This window comes from Stegostoma tigrinum, chromosome 1 (assembly GCF_030684315.1).
Source record: "Stegostoma tigrinum isolate sSteTig4 chromosome 1, sSteTig4.hap1, whole genome shotgun sequence".
NCBI classification, from domain to species: Eukaryota; Metazoa; Chordata; class Chondrichthyes; order Orectolobiformes; family Stegostomatidae; genus Stegostoma; species Stegostoma tigrinum.
The window spans coordinates 3,499,812-3,516,342 of NC_081354.1; the positions used below are offsets into that span (position 1 = coordinate 3,499,812).

Consider the following 16,531-nt stretch of genomic DNA (forward strand, 5'->3'; position numbering starts at 1 on the left):
GCTCATTACATCTGTGCAGCAAAACCCATGGCACATTCACCAGTGAGATCATCATTCAACAAGGGCATAAACACATTTACCAATTTTAAAGAAATTGAACAGAGCGGGGAGAGAGTGGGAGTGCGGCCCTGAGGTAGAGGATCAGCTGTTGTCATACTAACTGGGACAATAGGTTTGATGGGCCGAATGCCTGCTACCGCTCCCAGTTTCGATGTTCATCTGTCATGTGAGAATCCAGGATTGTGTAAAACCTTGTCTCAGATACTGTTTGAACCTACATTAAAATAACTCATTTATTCACAGACTTTCTGCTGTACAATGAACAAATTTATACAATGGTACATGTTGCAGACTTTCCGAAGATCAGCATTAACTGTGATATTGGACTAAGAAAGAAACTGGAGCGTCCACATTCAGAATTCTCCGAATGACCTCAGTGACCAGGCACAATGGCATTTTCCCTCCTGATTGCTGCATCATCAGTGAAGTCTGTCTTATGACAAAACCAAAATAAATATATTCTGCTTCTGCTTTTTCAGTCATGAGACCAAACAGAAAGCCTCATCCAGTGTCCCAATGACACCACCCAGAAACTTGGGGCGGGGGGGGGGCAGCACCTCATATTCCACCTCGGGACCCTACAGCCCGATGGCCTAAACATGGTATTCACCAGTTTCAAAATCTCCCCACCCCACACCGCCCTCATCCCATGACCAACCCTCCCTCTCATCCCCGCCTCCTTGACCTGACACACACCCTGTACATCATCTCCCCAACCTATCCGCTGCTCCCACCTCACTGACCAATCCCCACCACCCCCGACCTGCACTCACCTATCACTGTCCCACCTATCTTCCCCAGCCCCACCCCTCCTCTCTCCATTTATTTCGGATCTCCCTTCCCCCTCCGCCTTTGTGAAGAAGGGTCCTGACCTGAAACATCAACTTTCCTGCTCCTCTGATGCTGCCTGGCCTGCTGTGTTCCTCCAGCTCCACACTGTGTTCCCTCTGATGCTGCCTGGCCTGCTGTGTTCCTCTAACTCCACACTGTGTTCCCTCTGATGCTGCCTGGCCTGCTGTGTTCCTCCAGCTGCACACTGTGTTATCTATAGCTCACAGTGGTAACTGTTCTCAATAAGCTGGACCTTAAATGACAGAAAGACTCTGTAAGGCACAATGGTGTTTCTCTCAGATGATATGATTTATTATTGTCATGTGTATCTAGGGACAGTGAAAAGATTTGTTTTGTGTGCAGCACTTCAGATCGGACCATGCAAAGACCATAGGGTGCTGGTACAGAGCGAGGAATACAAAGTTACAGCTTCAGAGAAAGTGCCAGATCAAAATTAGATTAGAAATTTGAAGTCTAGTAACGGTAGGGAAGAAGCTGGTTTTGAGCCTGTTGGGGCGTGTGATTAAGCTTTGGTATCTTCTGCCTGATGGAAGAGGTTGAAAGAGCTTACAACCGGGTGGGGGGGGAGGAGGGGTCTCTGATGATGTCGGCTGCCTTTCCAAGACAGCGAGAAGTGTAAGTGGGGTCAGTGGAAAGGAAGTTGGGGTTTGCATAAGGGCCTGGGCTGTGTTAGCAACGCTCTGTAGTTTGTTACGGCCCTGGACGAAGCAGTTGCTGTACCAAGCTGTAACAGAATACTTTCTATGGTGTATCTATAAGAGTTAGTGAGGGTACTTATGGACAGGGTGAAATGTTGGTGACGCTGTGTGTCTGCTTTTCTGTGTGTATCTGTGGACAGACGCTGCCCAAGCACCTCCTCGTTAACCTTTGCCCATTTCTCCAGGTCGGAGTTTTTGAAGCCAGGATGTTTGGAAGTTGCTGTTCTGCAGTAGCCTCACAGAATCAGAGGGCATTCTGATCAGAGAGTGATGAGGCTATTAGTGCCCCTCAACCTGGAATCAGTACCACCCCCATGGGCGCAGAGGTCCTGCCTGGCAAGAGTGACTGGTCAATTGGGTGGCAACAGCTCTTGAAATCAGCAATGCCATGAGGAGAGTGCTAGCTGCCAGAGGGAAAGGCACGGGAGTCTCGGGTCATTGGAATTGTTGGGGGTGGAGGTAGTGAGGGTTTTTGGTTGGGGGGAGAGGGTGATAAACACAGGGAGGAGGGTGCAGGGGGAAAGGCGTTTCACAAACAGGGGAATTGGGATGTCTCCTGATGCGCATTTCCTTGACCAAGCACTAATAGCCTTTTATTGAGTGATCATACTCTGCTCCCACCGTGACCCGACAAGCAAACCATACCGTGTGAGCTACCCTGCATGCTGCTGAGCGACAGCCGCAGTTACACCAGAATCCAGCCCTTAAACACCTTGATCGGCCAACCATCAGCCTTCCCACTGAGAATGTAATCCTGGGGAGTGTGGGATCACCTACACCACTATCTTGTCTAAAGAGTTCTCCCACAGGTAGAGGCCATTCAGCCCATCTATCAAATGCTGGATCCTCAAACTGCAAGCCTGTCAGTTTGCCCACCCTCTGCCCCTTCTTGGTTCAGATGTTCGGATGGCAGGCTGTCAATTTCCTGGAAAGCCAACATGACAGCAAATCCTGCATTCTCAGAATGATACAAATCAGTTGTGAATCATGGTTGTAATTCATGATCTACTTATAGATGTTAAAACAAAAATCAGAGATAATTCAGATCATTTCAGCAGACAAATGATGACAATATCTCGCAAAATAGAAGTTTCCTTAATTAACAGATTAGAAATGAAAGATGCATTTCTCTCTCTAAGTTATGTACATTGCCCATAGATCATTTGTCCATTAACTTCTCAATGATTTCCATCTCTTTATGAATTTTATAAAGTAGGGAATCAGATGAAGTAGGGTGCATGGAGGATTGTGTATGTCTTTAAAAACCTGCATTGACAGGGTCAGGGCTGAGTGGCCTCTTTCAGTGCTGTAAATTCTAGTAGTAATCTTGGTAACCAATGGCTATGCCAATCTGTGTTTCCTTATAATATTTCAGGTACGAATATCACTGGGCAGATGGGACAAATATAAAGAAACCGATTAAATGCTCGGCACCAAAATACATTGATTACCTGATGACCTGGGTACAGGACCAGCTCGATGATGAGACACTGTTTCCATCCAAAATAGGTAAGATATTCACAGCTTAACACTAGCTGCTGGAATATTTATTACAATCTCAAAACCTCTTGTAGATTAAACAAAACTGTGGAAGTGACAGGGAATTTTATAGTACACATTTAAGGTCATAAAGTTAGGCATCTAATTGTTGGGAACAGAGGCATTTCTGAAATTTTACATACTGCTCTGGCCAGGAGCAATGCAAGAATACCAAATTTCACACAAGCACAACAGTTTATATCGAGGGAGGGAGTGCGTGTTCCCAGATGTGGGTGTGTTGTCAGGTGTCAGTGCACGTTCACGGGTGTGAGTGTGTTCTGGGTGTGTGCACACACGTGCGCACATGTGTGTGTGTGTGTGCGTGTGTCTGTATGTATGTTTGTGTGCCCACACACTCCCAGGAGTTGAGTGTGCGTGTTCCCTGGCCGTGTCTACGTGTCCCCCGGCCGTGTCTGCGTGACCCCGGCCGTGTCTGCGTGTTTCCTGGCCGTGTCTGCGTGTTCCCTGGCCGTGTCTGCGTGTTCCCTGGCCGTGTCTGCGTGTTTCCTGGCCGTGTCTGCGTGTCCCTGGCCGTCTCGTTGTGTCTCCGGCCGTGTCTGCGTGTTCCCTGGCCGTGTCTGCGTGTTCCCTGGCCGTGTCTGCGTGTTTCCTGGCCGTGTCTGCGTGTCCCTGGCCGTCTCGTTGTGTCTCCGGCCGTGTCTGCGTGTTCCCTGGCCGTGTCTGCGTGTTCCCTGGCCGTGTCTGCGTGTTCCCCGGCCTTGCCTGCGTGTTCCCTGGCCGTGTCTGCGTGTTCCCTGGCCGTGTCTGCGTGTTCCCCGGCCGTGTCTGCGTGTTCCCCGGCCGTGTCTGCGTGTTCCCTGGCCGTGTCTGCGTGTTCCAATGGCCGTGTCTGCGTGTTCCAATGGCCGTGTCTGCGTGTCCCCGGCCGTGTCTGCGTGTTCCCCGGCCGTGTCGTTCTGTTCCCCGGCTGTGTCTGCGTGTTCCCCGTCCGTGTCGTTCTGTTCCCTGGCCGTGTCTGCGTGTCCCTGGCCGTCTCGTTGTGTCCCTGGCCGTCTCGTTGTGTCTCCGGCCGTGTCTGCGTGTTCCCCGGCCGTGTCTGCGTGTTCCCCGGCCGTGTCTGCGTGTTCCCTGGCCATATCTGCGTGTTCCAATGGCCGTGTCGGCGTGTTCCCTGGCCGTGTCGGCGTGTTCCCGGCCGTATCGTTCTGTTCCCCGGCCGTGTCTGCGTTTTCCCTGGCCGTGTCTGCGTGTTCCCCGGCCGTGACTGCGTGTTCCCCGGCCGTGACTGCGTGTTCCCCGGCCGTGTCTTCGTGTTCCCCGGCCGTGTCTTCGTGTTCCCCGGCCGTGTCTGCGTGTTCCCTGGCCGTGTCTGCGTGTTCCCCGGCCGTGTCTGCGTGTTCCCCGGCTGTGTCGTTCTGTTCCCGGCCGTGTCTGCATGTTCCCTGGCCGTGTCTGCGTGTTCCAATGGCCGTGTCTGCGTGTTCCCTGGCCGTGTCTGCGTGTTCCCCGGCCGTGTCTGCGTGTTCCCCGGCCGTGTCTGCGTGTTCCCCGGCCGTGTCTGCGTGTTCCCCGGCCGTGTCTGCGTGTTTCCTGGCCGTGTCTGCGTGTCCCTGGCCGTCTCGTTGTGTCTCCGGCCGTGTCTGCGTGTTCCCCGGCCGTATCGTTCTGTTCCCTGGCCGTGTCTGCGTGTTCCCCGGCCGTGTCGTTCTGTTCCCCGGCCGTGTCGTTCTGTTCCCCGGCCGTGTCGTTCTGTTCCCCGGCCGTGTCGTTCTGTTCCCCGGCCGTGTCTGCGTGTTCCCCGGCCGTGTCTGCGTGTTCCCCGGCCGTGTCTGCGTGTTCCCTGGCCGTGTCTGCGTGTTCCCTGGCCGTGTCTGCGTCTTCCCTGACCGTGTCTGCGTCTTCCCTGGCCGTGTCTGCGTGTTCCCGGCCGTATCGTTCTGTTCCCCGGCCGTGTCTGTGTGTTCCCCGGCCGTGTCTGTGTGTTCCCCGGCCGTGTCTGTGTGTTCCCCGGCCGTGTCTGTGTGTTCCCCGGCCGTGTCTGCGTGTTCCCCGGCCGTGTCTGCGTGTTCCCCGGCCGTGTCGTTCTGTTTCCTGGCCGTGTCGTTCTGTTTCCTGGCCGTGTCGTTCTGTTTCCTGGCCGTGCCTGCGTGTTCCCTGGCCGTGTCTGCGTGTTCCCTGGCCGTGTCTGCGTGTCCCCGGCCGTGTCTGCGTGTTCCCCGGCCGTGTCTGCGTGTTCCCCGGCCGTGTCTGCGTGTTCCCCGGCCGTGTCTGCGTGTCCCCGGCCGTGTCTGCGTGTCCCTGGCCTTGTCTGCGTGTTCCCGGCCGTGTCTGCGTGTTCCCCGGCCGTGTCTGCGTGTTCCCCGGCCGTGTCTGCGTGTCCCCGGCCGTGTCTGCGTGTCCCCGGCCGTGTCTGCGTGTCCCCGGCCGTGTCTGCGTGTCCCCGGCCTTGTCTGCGTGTTCCCGGCCGTGTCTGCGTCTTCCCCGGCCGTGTCGTTCTGTTCCCTGGCCGTGCCTGCGTGTTCCCCGGCCGTGTTTGCGTGTTCCCGGCCGTGTTTGCGTGTTCCCCGGCCGTGTTTGCGTGTTCCCCGGCCGTGTTTGCGTGTTCCCGGCCGTGTCTGCCTGTTCCCCGGCCGTGTCTGCGTGTTCCCCGGCCGTGTCTGCGTGATCCCCGGCCGTGCCTGCGTGTTCCCGGCCGTGTTTGCGTGTTCCCCGGCCGTGTTTGCGTGTTCCCGGCCGTGTTTGCGTGTTCCCCGGCCGTGTTTGCGTGTTCCCCGGCCGTGTTTGCGTGTTCCCGGCCGTGTCCGCGTGTTCCCGGCTGTGTCGTTCTTTTCCCTGGCCGTGCCTGCGTGTTCCCCGGCCGTGCCTGCGTGTTCCCCGGCCGTGCCTGCGTGTTCCCCGGCCGTGCCTGCGTGTTCCCCGGCCGTGTCGGCGTGTTCCCCGGCCGTGTCGGCGTGTTGTGTGCTCGTCGTTGTACCTGGCGGGAGCTTTCACAATAAACTCACCCATTCTTAAAAACTGGAAACTCTGCAAGGCCCCGGCCAATGAAGAACGAAACACCAATCAATCAGTCCAGTTTTCTCCTGCAATTGTAAACACGGAAATTACTGGGGAAACTCAGCATGACTGGCAGCATCTGTGCAGAGAGAAAACGGGGTTAATGTTTTGAGTTTGAGAGACAGTAGGAACTGCCAATGCTGGAGAATCCGAGATAACAAGGTGCAGAGCTGGATGAACACAGCAGGCCAAGCAGCATCTCAGGAGCAGGAAAGCTGACGTTTCAGGCCTAGACCCTCCTTCAGATATGGATTTAGATAGATACATGATTAAGAAAGGTTTGGAGGGATATGGGCCAGGTGCAGGCAGGTGGGACTAGTTTAGTTTGGGATTATGTTGGGCACGGGCTGGTCGGACCGAAGGGTCTGGTTCTGTGCTGTATGACACTATGACTGTTCTTTTAAGACATTGGACATAAAATGGCGATTCTCTTTATGCATGTTGATTCACAGATCATCACCAATTCTAGTCATTTTGTTCCCTTCCCGTTTGGGTTTCTCTGCACACCGTAAGAAAATATTTACAGAAACTCTACCACCTTGTTCCGACATGTCCAGGTGCTTCACATTCCAGTAATTCCTTTGCAGTGTGCAGTAACTGGGGATGTATAAGAACATGCAGTCGCAAATCAATTTTGCATACAGTACAATACTACAAATAACAGCTCAGTGAATTGCCAACTAATGTTTTTTAGTGCTGTCCGTTTGAATCAGAGAGCACATGGGAGGCCATTTGGCCCATTAAATTTGCTCACACTTTAAATCCCTTTTTACCCTGTTCTGTGCCCCTCACAAGCTCCTATTGGCTTGAAACTGTTTCCAGGAATAAAGCACCAAACTGATGATTCAGACAAGGGGCCATATTTTTAAGGTGAGAGGAGAGAGATTTCAAAAATACAGGAGGGGTGAATTTTTTACACAGCATGTGGAATGAACTATCTGAGGAAGAGGTGGATGTGGGTACAGTTACAGCAGCTGGGTGTCCCTCGCTGTACAAGCAGACTCAGCGGGTTAATGACTGTTATCCGTGATCTAGCGAGATGCACACTCACTTCTGAGTCAGAAAGAAATGGGATCAGGTTCCACTTCAGAAACCTCAGCAGTAAACCGAGGCAGGGAGTGTGTATTATTGGAGAGTCTGTCTCTGTGATTAGCCCTTAAACAGAGGTACTCTCAGGCATGTGTTAAAGGTCTGCATGGGCGCACAGAAGGGTTCATGTCCAGACCAATCGTTCTCTCACAACTAACTTCACAAAAACAGACCATCAGGCCATTGTCACTGTGCAAGCTTGCCCTGTGCCATTTCCCTGCTATGTTTCCACAATATATCAATGACTGCACTTCACATGTTACTTAGAATGATACAGTTCAGAAAAGGACCTCTGGCCAATTGAGTTTGTGGCATCAAAAACAAACTGTCACCTACAATAGAGATAATGGGAACTGCAGAGAATCTGGATGAACACAGCAGGCCAAGCAGCATCCCAGGAGCACAAAAGCCGATGCTTCGGGCCCAGACCCTTCATCAGATATCCCCACTTACTCACACTGGGCCCATAGCCCTTCAGATACTCATCCAAATACTTTTTAAAGGTTGTGTGGTTCCCCACCTCAACTACCCGCCCAGGTGATGCAATCCAGATTCCCACCACCAGCTGGATGAAGGACACTTTAAGGGGAGAAGCTGCTTTCTATCCACCCTGCCCATGCCTCTCATAATCTTAAACACCTCGATCAGGTCCCACCTCAACCTTCACTGCTCCAAAGAAATCAAAGTCAGAAATCACATGACACCAGGTAATAGCCCAATGGGTTTATTTGAAAACGCAAGCTTTCGGAGGACTGCTCCTTCGTTGGGGGATGTCACTGAAAGGGCAGCGCTCCGAAAGCTTGTGATTTCACACAAACCTGTTGGATTTTAACCTGGTATCATGTGATTTCTGACCTTATCCACCCCAATCCCACACCGGCAACCCCACGCCAAAGAAAACAATCTGAGCTTATCCAGCCTGTCTTCATCACTGAATTGCTCCATTTGGGGCAACAGCCTGGAGAACCTCCCTCTGCACCCCTTCCAGTGAAATCACACCTTCCTATAGTGTGGGGACTGTTAAAACACTTTGGGACATTCCAAGGTTGTGAAAGGTGCTCTATGAATTCAAATTGTTTTTAAATATCAAAATAGTTTTACATCAAAGTAGTATAATGTTAATTTCTATCTCTCTCTCTCTCTCTCTCTCTCTCTAGGCGTTCCCTTCCCCAGGAACTTCATGGCAGTAGCAAAAACCATCCTGAAACGCCTGTTCCGAGTTTACGCTCACATTTATCATCAACATTTTGATTCTGTGATCCAGCTGCAGGAAGAGGCTCATCTCAATACTTCCTTTAAGCACTTTATCTTTTTTATTCAGGTACAGCCAATTGCGAAAATCCTCTAATGCAATAGGTTCTCAGCCCCAACTCAAAACAAGTAACAACATTGTCAGGCAGGAATGGACTTGTCTTATTGTTGCAAAGACAGATTCTGTGCTAAAAGATCCAAGATGCAGTGATCCCCCCTCCCCTGCAATTTCATGACAGGATCCTCCCTAACTCGCCTGGATCCAATTATCAGAAACCTTTCCACAACATTTACACATTAGTGGACCATAATTTGTGGTGGAACTAACTCCTATGATGCCTGTCATCAGCTGCGCCTGCTCCTTTGCATTCCAAGTTTTACTTACTAATAATAAAAACAGAAAGTGTTGGAGACATTCAGCAACATCTGTCGAGAGAGAAACTCTGTTTCCAGTCCAGTGACAATGTTTCAGAACTGAAGTGGGCTGGAAAATTTTGTTCTTTAAGGCTGTTGAAAGAGGAAAGGCAGAATATCTGGTGAAGGTGTCCAAAGCAAGAGACAGAGAGAGTATTAATGGGAGTGAAGGAGCGATATTGATATGAAATAGGTATTAATGGTGTGAATAGTCAAAAATAGGCTGGTTTTGCTGAGAGCAAGCCCATGCAAACTCGACTTTGGGGTAAGGGTAGGGAAGGTGAGGAGTGTGTGTAATCAAAATGAAAGTGACTGTTAATGCACTGAAGTTGCCGAACTCAATGTCGAGTCCAAAAGGCTGTAAAATACTATGCAATGTTTTTCTCTTGAGAGAGCGTAAAATGATAACATTGCAATGAGGAAAATTGGGTATTGGATTGAATGGATGATGAAACTGGCAATGCAAGGACTGAGAAGCGTAAGTTTAGAGTGGGCAAACTGAACTTGACATCAGAGGCTGGCCACAAATGAGCTACAGTGGGGTGTGGAGACAGGGAAGGTCAGACAGTGTGATATACAGTGATAACGCGTGGTCTGGCAGGAGCAGCTACAAGCAGCAGCAATAAAATCAGTTTCAGAGAGAGAAACAAAGAGAAGGAAATAACAACTAGGAGAGAGAAAAGAAACAAAAACAGAAGTTTCTGGAAAAGCTCAGCAGGTCTGGCAGCATCTGTGAAGGAAAATCAGAGTTAGTGTTTCGGGTCTGGTGACCCTTCCTCAGAACAGAGGAACCCGTTCTGAGGAAGGGTCACTGGACCTGAAACGTTAACTCTGGTTTTTCCTTTGCAGATGCTGCCAGGCCTGCTGAGCTTTTCCAGCAACTTCTGTTTTGTTCCTAATTTACAGCATCCGCAGTGCTTTTGGTTTTTATTTACAGAGAAAAGGTGGAGTGAAAGGAAAAGCTATATGTATTTAACAGTTTGCATACTGAAATCTCTAGCAATTCTACACGTGTCTGTAACAAGTAGGGCAGCGCATGCAATCTGTTACCCCAGATGGTTGTCACAACGCAGCATGATAACTTCTGCGGTAATACCACATCTCTTTCATTTTTCAGGAGTTTAACCTCATAGATCGGAAAGAACTCGCCCCGTTGCAGGAACTGATCGAGAAACTGACTGCAAAGGACAGATAGGAGTGAACAAAAGCAGCTGAGGGAAGAACACAATCCTTTTCCCCTCTTTAGCACGACTGGGCATGGGCGATGGATTGGATGTTGTAAAATCCACCCAGTGCTCGCGCCAATGAAATTTGAAGCTGTTTTCATTCGAAGGTCTGATACCAGATGATTCTAGACTTCTCTTTAAGCAAGTCACCACATGCGCAGGCAGCCTTAGCTGTGCCATCTTGCTATGCCACACACAACCCTGCAATGCTTGTACGATGTAACCCATTGGTACCGATGAGAGAAGCCACATCATTCAAGTGCCTGCGTTGATCCATAATCTGCACGTTACTTTTCTCTTTTTTTCAGTGTTTTGATAAAGAATAAAATAACATGCTGGGCTGATGCTTCGTTCAGGGAAATGCCATTGATTGTAACAAAAGTGTTCTATTTTGGATATGATTCATAAAGTCTTCACTGAAAAAAAAACACTGTTGTTTCTCGAGGTTTTCACAGCTGAAGCCTTCACACACTTGTTTGAGATGCTGGTCGTTCTGAGGGGTTTTGGGCTGTACCAGATCTGTCTGTTGTTGGCAGGAACAGAAACAGAAGTTGCTGGAAAAGCTCAGCAGGCCTGGCACCATCTGAGAAGAAAAAAGCAGAGTTAACATTTCAGGTCCGGTGACTCTTCCTCAGATGCTGCCAGACCTGCTGAGCTTTTCCAACAACTTTGTTTTTGTTCCTGATTTACAGCATCTGCAGTTCTTTTGGTTTCTATTGTAAATAGATCCAGGTCAGTAGTTTCAGGAATATTGTACAAAACCTGGCAGTCCAAACCTTGGAATCACTTGAATATTCCATACGCTGATACCCCTATGTCAAACTAGGCAGCAGGAGACTTTCAGAGATTCACAAGTGCTTTACTGTAAATCTATAGTTTAGTACAAACATCAGTTTCCACTTTTCCCTTCTGGATACTTTCTCTCTCCAGCAGTCAATTTCCATGAGGAAGAAGCCAGCTCTTTCTTTCTCCTAGATAAATATTCATAATACTTAACTTTATTTAATCTATAATTTACTCACAAAAGTATGGACAAGGAACAAGGGTAGGCCACTCGGCCCTTCCAGACTATTCCCCCATTCAATACAATCATGGCTGATCTGATTTTAACCTCAACTCTACATTCCGGCATAACACCCAATGATCTTCCAACCCCTTAGTCATCAAAAAACTATCTACCTCGACATTCAAAATATCTACAGATTCTGCATTCACTGCCTTTTGAGGGAGGGAATTCCAAAGACTCTCGACCCTCTATGAGGAAAAAAATGTTTCCTCATTCTCTGGTTCAGATTGGCTCCCCCTTATTTTTAAACTCTGACCCCTACTTCTTGACTCTCCCCCAAGAGGAAACATCCTCTCCACATCCGCCCTGTCAAGTCCCCTCAGGATCTGAAATGTTTCAATTAAGTGAGGTCTGACTCTGGTAAACTCCAGAGGACACAAGCCCAGCGTGCCCAGACTTTTCTCATATCGCAATCCATCCATGCCAGGAGTTAGCCTGGTAAACCTTCTCTGAACTGCATCCAACACATTGACATCCTTCTGTGAGGACAGTGAGCAGTACTGTACACAAGACCCCAGATCCAGCATCATCAATGCCCCTGTAGAACTGAAGCATAACCTCCGTATTCTTGTACTCAATTCCCCTCACACAATAAAACACAACATCCCATTGACTTGACGATGTAGCAGACTAAATGGAAAACCAAAGAAACACATATTTTCCATTGAAATCTGTGGGCTGTAAGCATAATGCACGTCAGGAGCGGTTTATCAAAACAAGTGATTATTTGTTCATTGCCACAATAACTGACGCGCACAGAAAGTAAACATTGAGCTCATTTAAGCATTACCCAAATGGAGAAACAGAGGCTCAGTCAGTGCTATATATTTCCCTGAAGTTGAGGAGAATGAGATGGGACTTCTATAAAAGTCTAAAAGCACTGGACAGGGTAGATGCAGGAAGGATGTTTCCTAATGACCGAGGAGTCCATTTAGGACTGAAAAGAGGGGAATTTTCTTCACTCAGAGAGTGGGGAGCATGTGAAATATTCTGCTGCGGGAAGTGGTTGAGGCAAAAACATTAGAGATAACAAGGTGTGGAGCTGGATGAACACAGCTGACCAAGCAGCATCAGAGGAGCAGGAAAGCTGACATTTCGGGCCTAGACCCTTCTTCAGAAAAAGAAGGGTCTAGGCCTGAAACATCAGCTTTCCTGCTCCTCTGATGCTGCTTGGCCTGCTGTGTTCATCCAGCTCTACACCTTGTTGTTTCAGATTCTCCAGCATCTGCAGTTCCTACTATCTCTGAGGCAAAAACATTGCATATTTTCAAGAAGGAGTTGGATATAGATCTTAGGGCTAAAGGGAATGGGGGAGAAAGCAGAAACAGGTGACTGAGTTGTCTGATCAGCCATAATCATGTTGAATGGTGGACCAGGCATGAAGGGCTGAATGGCCACCTCCTGCTGCTACTTTCTAAGTTTCTGATGACCTTGAAACAAACAGACGTAACACCTGCTATACATATATAATGATAAAGAACAGACTGTGGATGTGTACTACAGGCTGTGAAGAGCTCAGTTCTCTTTTTCATAGAATCCCTACAGTGTAAAAAAAGGCCCCTCAGCCCAAAAAACCCTCAGTAATCCTCAAAACATCCTACCCAGACCCATCCTCCTATGATCCACGTAACATGCACATCCCCAAACACTATGGGACAATTTCTGGCCAATCCACCTGAACCTGCGCATCTTTGGACTGTGGGAGGAAACCCACGCAGACAGAATGTGCAAACTCCACACAGTTGCCCGAGGGTGGAATCAAACCTGGGTCCCTGGCACTGTGAGGCAGCAGTGCAAACCACTGAGCCACTGTGTCACACAAACTGACCCACAAGGCAAGCAAACCCCCAATGAATCCATTATACTGCACCTCACCCCACCCCCTGTGGAGACCTGAGCTCTCCTTTATTAAAGTTGAACCCATTCCAGCACATTGTGACACACCTCCTGAGCAGGTGGGACTTGAACCTGGGCCTTCCAGCCCAGTGGTAGGGGCACTACCACTATGCCACAAGAGCCTAAATTCATCAATTTCTGAAATGCTATTTTAGTGACCCACCAACATTTCATCCAATCACCACCTGATTAACAATGAGCAGATTGGTTCTGAGGAAGGGTCACCGGACCGGAAACATTAGAGCATAGAACAATACAGCGCAGAACAGGCCCTTCAGCTCTCGTTGTTTAGCTCTGATTTTCTCTTCAAAGAAGCTGTCAGACTTGCCGAGCCTCTCCAGCAACTTCAGCTTCTGTTTCTAGACCAGAAACACTGCCCACCACGAGGGGTGTGACATTAGCAGCATTGTTTAAGAAGGGAGGAATCAAGGCAACGGCTAAACTAAACTGGAGTGTGCACCCCAGACCTCACAGTGTGCACTTCTTGCTCTAAATGCCTCCTGCGACTGGTGGATTCCGCATCCTCCCTCTCCCAGGGCACCTGGACATTAACCTAATCATGCGAGAGGGGCAGGCAATCAGGGAAAAAAACTCATCTCTTAGATATTTTCTGATCAACTGGCAGGGAGATGTTAGAGCACACCGTCTGGAGCAGGTGGGATTTGAACCAGGCCTCCTGCCTCAGAGGCAGAGGAAAGAGCTCAGCTGGCTTTTTTTGTATATCAAGAATTCAATTTGTTTCTTTCTTTTATATCCAGAAAAGCTCTTATACATAACTGAATGCTTTCTTTCCCATCACCAAAACACCCATGGTATTTTTCCAGCTTTTAACCATCATCGGTAAGTCTCCCATGTTTTCCAATTGATTAAGTTAGATACAAACATCAAAAGTGAGGGAGGGGCTACATCAAAATGGAGTTGGAGGGGGATCACTCAGAAATTTTTAAAAATTTAACCTATTTTTCCTAACCAACCTGTTTGGAGATGTTATTATGTACCAACTGGGGCAGTTGGGACTCGAAGCCAAGCCTGCTAGTCTAGGGGTACCCCTGCACTGTTAGAGGGCCCCTAACAACATGTTGCGTGAGGGACCTCTGAAGTGAGGAACAGGGGCCACTGGGATTTGAACCTAGGATCTCCTAGCTGGCTAGGCAGGCACTTTAATCAACTGGGCCATGGCACTGTCTTATGGAGCAGATGGAACTTGAACCTGGGCCTCCCATTCCAGGCATATGAACACTACCACTGCACTGCAAGTGGGCCCAGAACTCACCTATTTTACCCACAAACTTATTTTTCTTCATATATTTTCCTCAAATCACCTGTGGCTTTGTGTGTGTATATGTGTAGAGTGGCACAGTAAAAGATACACCACTGTGCAAAGTCTATATTCTCCACCCCAAGGAAAACACTCAGGTAGAACTCAGCTCTTAAATTCAACAGTGTGATGCACATCACTTCCTTTTAATCCACTCTGGAGCAGATCTGGATGAGCCTTAAAGGGACCTACATTTCAGTTTCATAAATACAGCCATTTTCGGACAGTTCCAGAGGTTGGTGACTGCGAGAACTGTGTGCCCACAGGATCTGCACACAATGTTGTTCAGAATTTGTCTCTGCAGCCCCTCATCCTCACCCCAGTCCTGCCCATTCCCTGGATATAAAACTGCCTGCTCCACCAGCGAGATAGGGTCACGGACTGTCTGCAGGCTTTCGATGTCAACATTCCTGGCCACTTTCGGATCCCGTTTCCAAAATCGGACAATGTCTCAAACCTGGCACATTCTTGCTCCTGACATAATTTCTTCAAGTGTTGTTTGATGATATCCTGTGAAGTGGCCTGAAGTGTTTTACTGTGTTAAAGGTGTGATGCTGCCTGGCATGCTGTGCTCCTCCAGCACCACACTGTGTTACGATAGAAATGCAGAATGTTGTATGATTTGGTAGTCCTGTTATAATCCCTACATGAGGACTGAATATAAGAAGAAGTTAGATCGCACTCAGAGTTGCCAATGTTGCACTGAATTTTGATTTTCCTGCTCCACAAAACATGACATCTGTTCATGCGTTTTGTTGGATTGTTCATGCTTCTTCCTTGTGCTGCGTCCCATTTTGAGACTCGGTTTCCCCGATCCAAGCTGGAGCTGAATGGATTCCTGGTAAAACTGTCTCAGAGGTAGCAAGAACTGCAGGTGATGGAGTCAGAGGTAACAAGGTGTGGAGCTGGATGAACACAGCAGGCCAAGCTGCATCAGAGGAGCAGGAAAGCTGACTTTTTGGGCCTAGACCCTTCTTCAGGTGACACAAAGCTGGGTGGGAGGGTGAGCTGGGGGGAGGATGCAGTGATGTTACCATGTGATTTGGACAGTTTGAGGGCATGGGAAAATATTTGGCAGATGTGGGATAATGCAGATAAATGCCAGGCTATCCACTTCAGGAGCAAACATGGGAAGCCTGGGTTACTATCTGAATGTCATTAGGGAAAGGTGCAATGAGATCACGGTGTTCTTGTACACCAGTCACCGAAGGTGGATGTTGTTAATTCAGCAGGTGGTGAAGAAGGCAATTGGTATGTTGGCCTTCACGGCGAGAGAAATTGAGTACAGGAGCAGGGATCTGTTACAGCAATTAACAGGGCTCTGGAGAGACCACATCTGGAATATTAATGTGTGTAGTTTTAGTCTCCTTATCTGAGGAAGGATGTCTTGGTGATGGATGGAATGCAGCAAAGGTTTTTCCAGACTCATTCCTGGGAACATCAGGACTGATGAGGAGGGATTGAATTGTTTTAGGATCATATTCATTAGAGTTTAGAAGAAGGAAGAAGTATCTCATAGAAACCTATAAAGTTCTGACAGGACTAGAAAGGAGAGAACACAGAACATAGAAAAATACAGCGCAGAACAGGCCCTTCGGCCCTCGATGCTGCGCCGACCTGTGAACTAATCTAAGCCCCTCCCCCAACACTATCCCATCATTATCCATATGCTTATCCAAGGACTGTTTAAATGCCCCTAATGTGGCTGAGTTAACTATATTGCCAGGCAGGGCATTCCACACCCTTACCACTCACTGAGTAAAGAACCTGCCTCTGACATCTGTCTTTAATCTATCACCCCTCAATTTGTAGCTATGCCCCCTTGTACAAGCTGACATCATCATCCTAGGAAAAAGACTCTCACCGTCCACCTGATCTATTCCTCTGATCACCTTGTATGTCTCTATTAAATCCACTTTTAGCCTTCTTCTCTCCAATGAGAACAGACCTAAGTCCCTCAGCCTTTCTTCATAGGACCTGCGCTCCAGACCAGGCAACATCCTGGTAAGTCTCCTCTGCACCTTTTTCAATGCTTCCACATCCTTCCTGTAATGGGACGGCCAGAACTGTACACAATATTCCAAGTGAGGCCTCACTAGCGTTTTGT

General features: G+C 48.9%; 1 protein-coding gene across 2 annotated transcripts in view; it reads left to right on the forward strand.

The window, feature by feature from the left end:
- Positions 1 to 10,522, forward strand: part of LOC125453327 (MOB kinase activator 1B-like) — a 32,326-nt gene extending 21,804 nt beyond the window's left edge. For both annotated transcript variants that reach the window (XM_048532743.2, XM_059648034.1), the window contains 3 exons: positions 2,986 to 3,119; positions 8,411 to 8,574; positions 10,036 to 10,522. In XM_048532743.2, coding sequence (XP_048388700.1) covers positions 2,986 to 3,119; positions 8,411 to 8,574; positions 10,036 to 10,113 — 376 coding nt within the window. In that variant the 3' untranslated portion in view covers positions 10,114 to 10,522. The remainder of the gene's footprint in view (positions 1 to 2,985; positions 3,120 to 8,410; positions 8,575 to 10,035) is intronic.
- Positions 10,523 to 16,531: the final 6,009 nt, after the last annotated feature.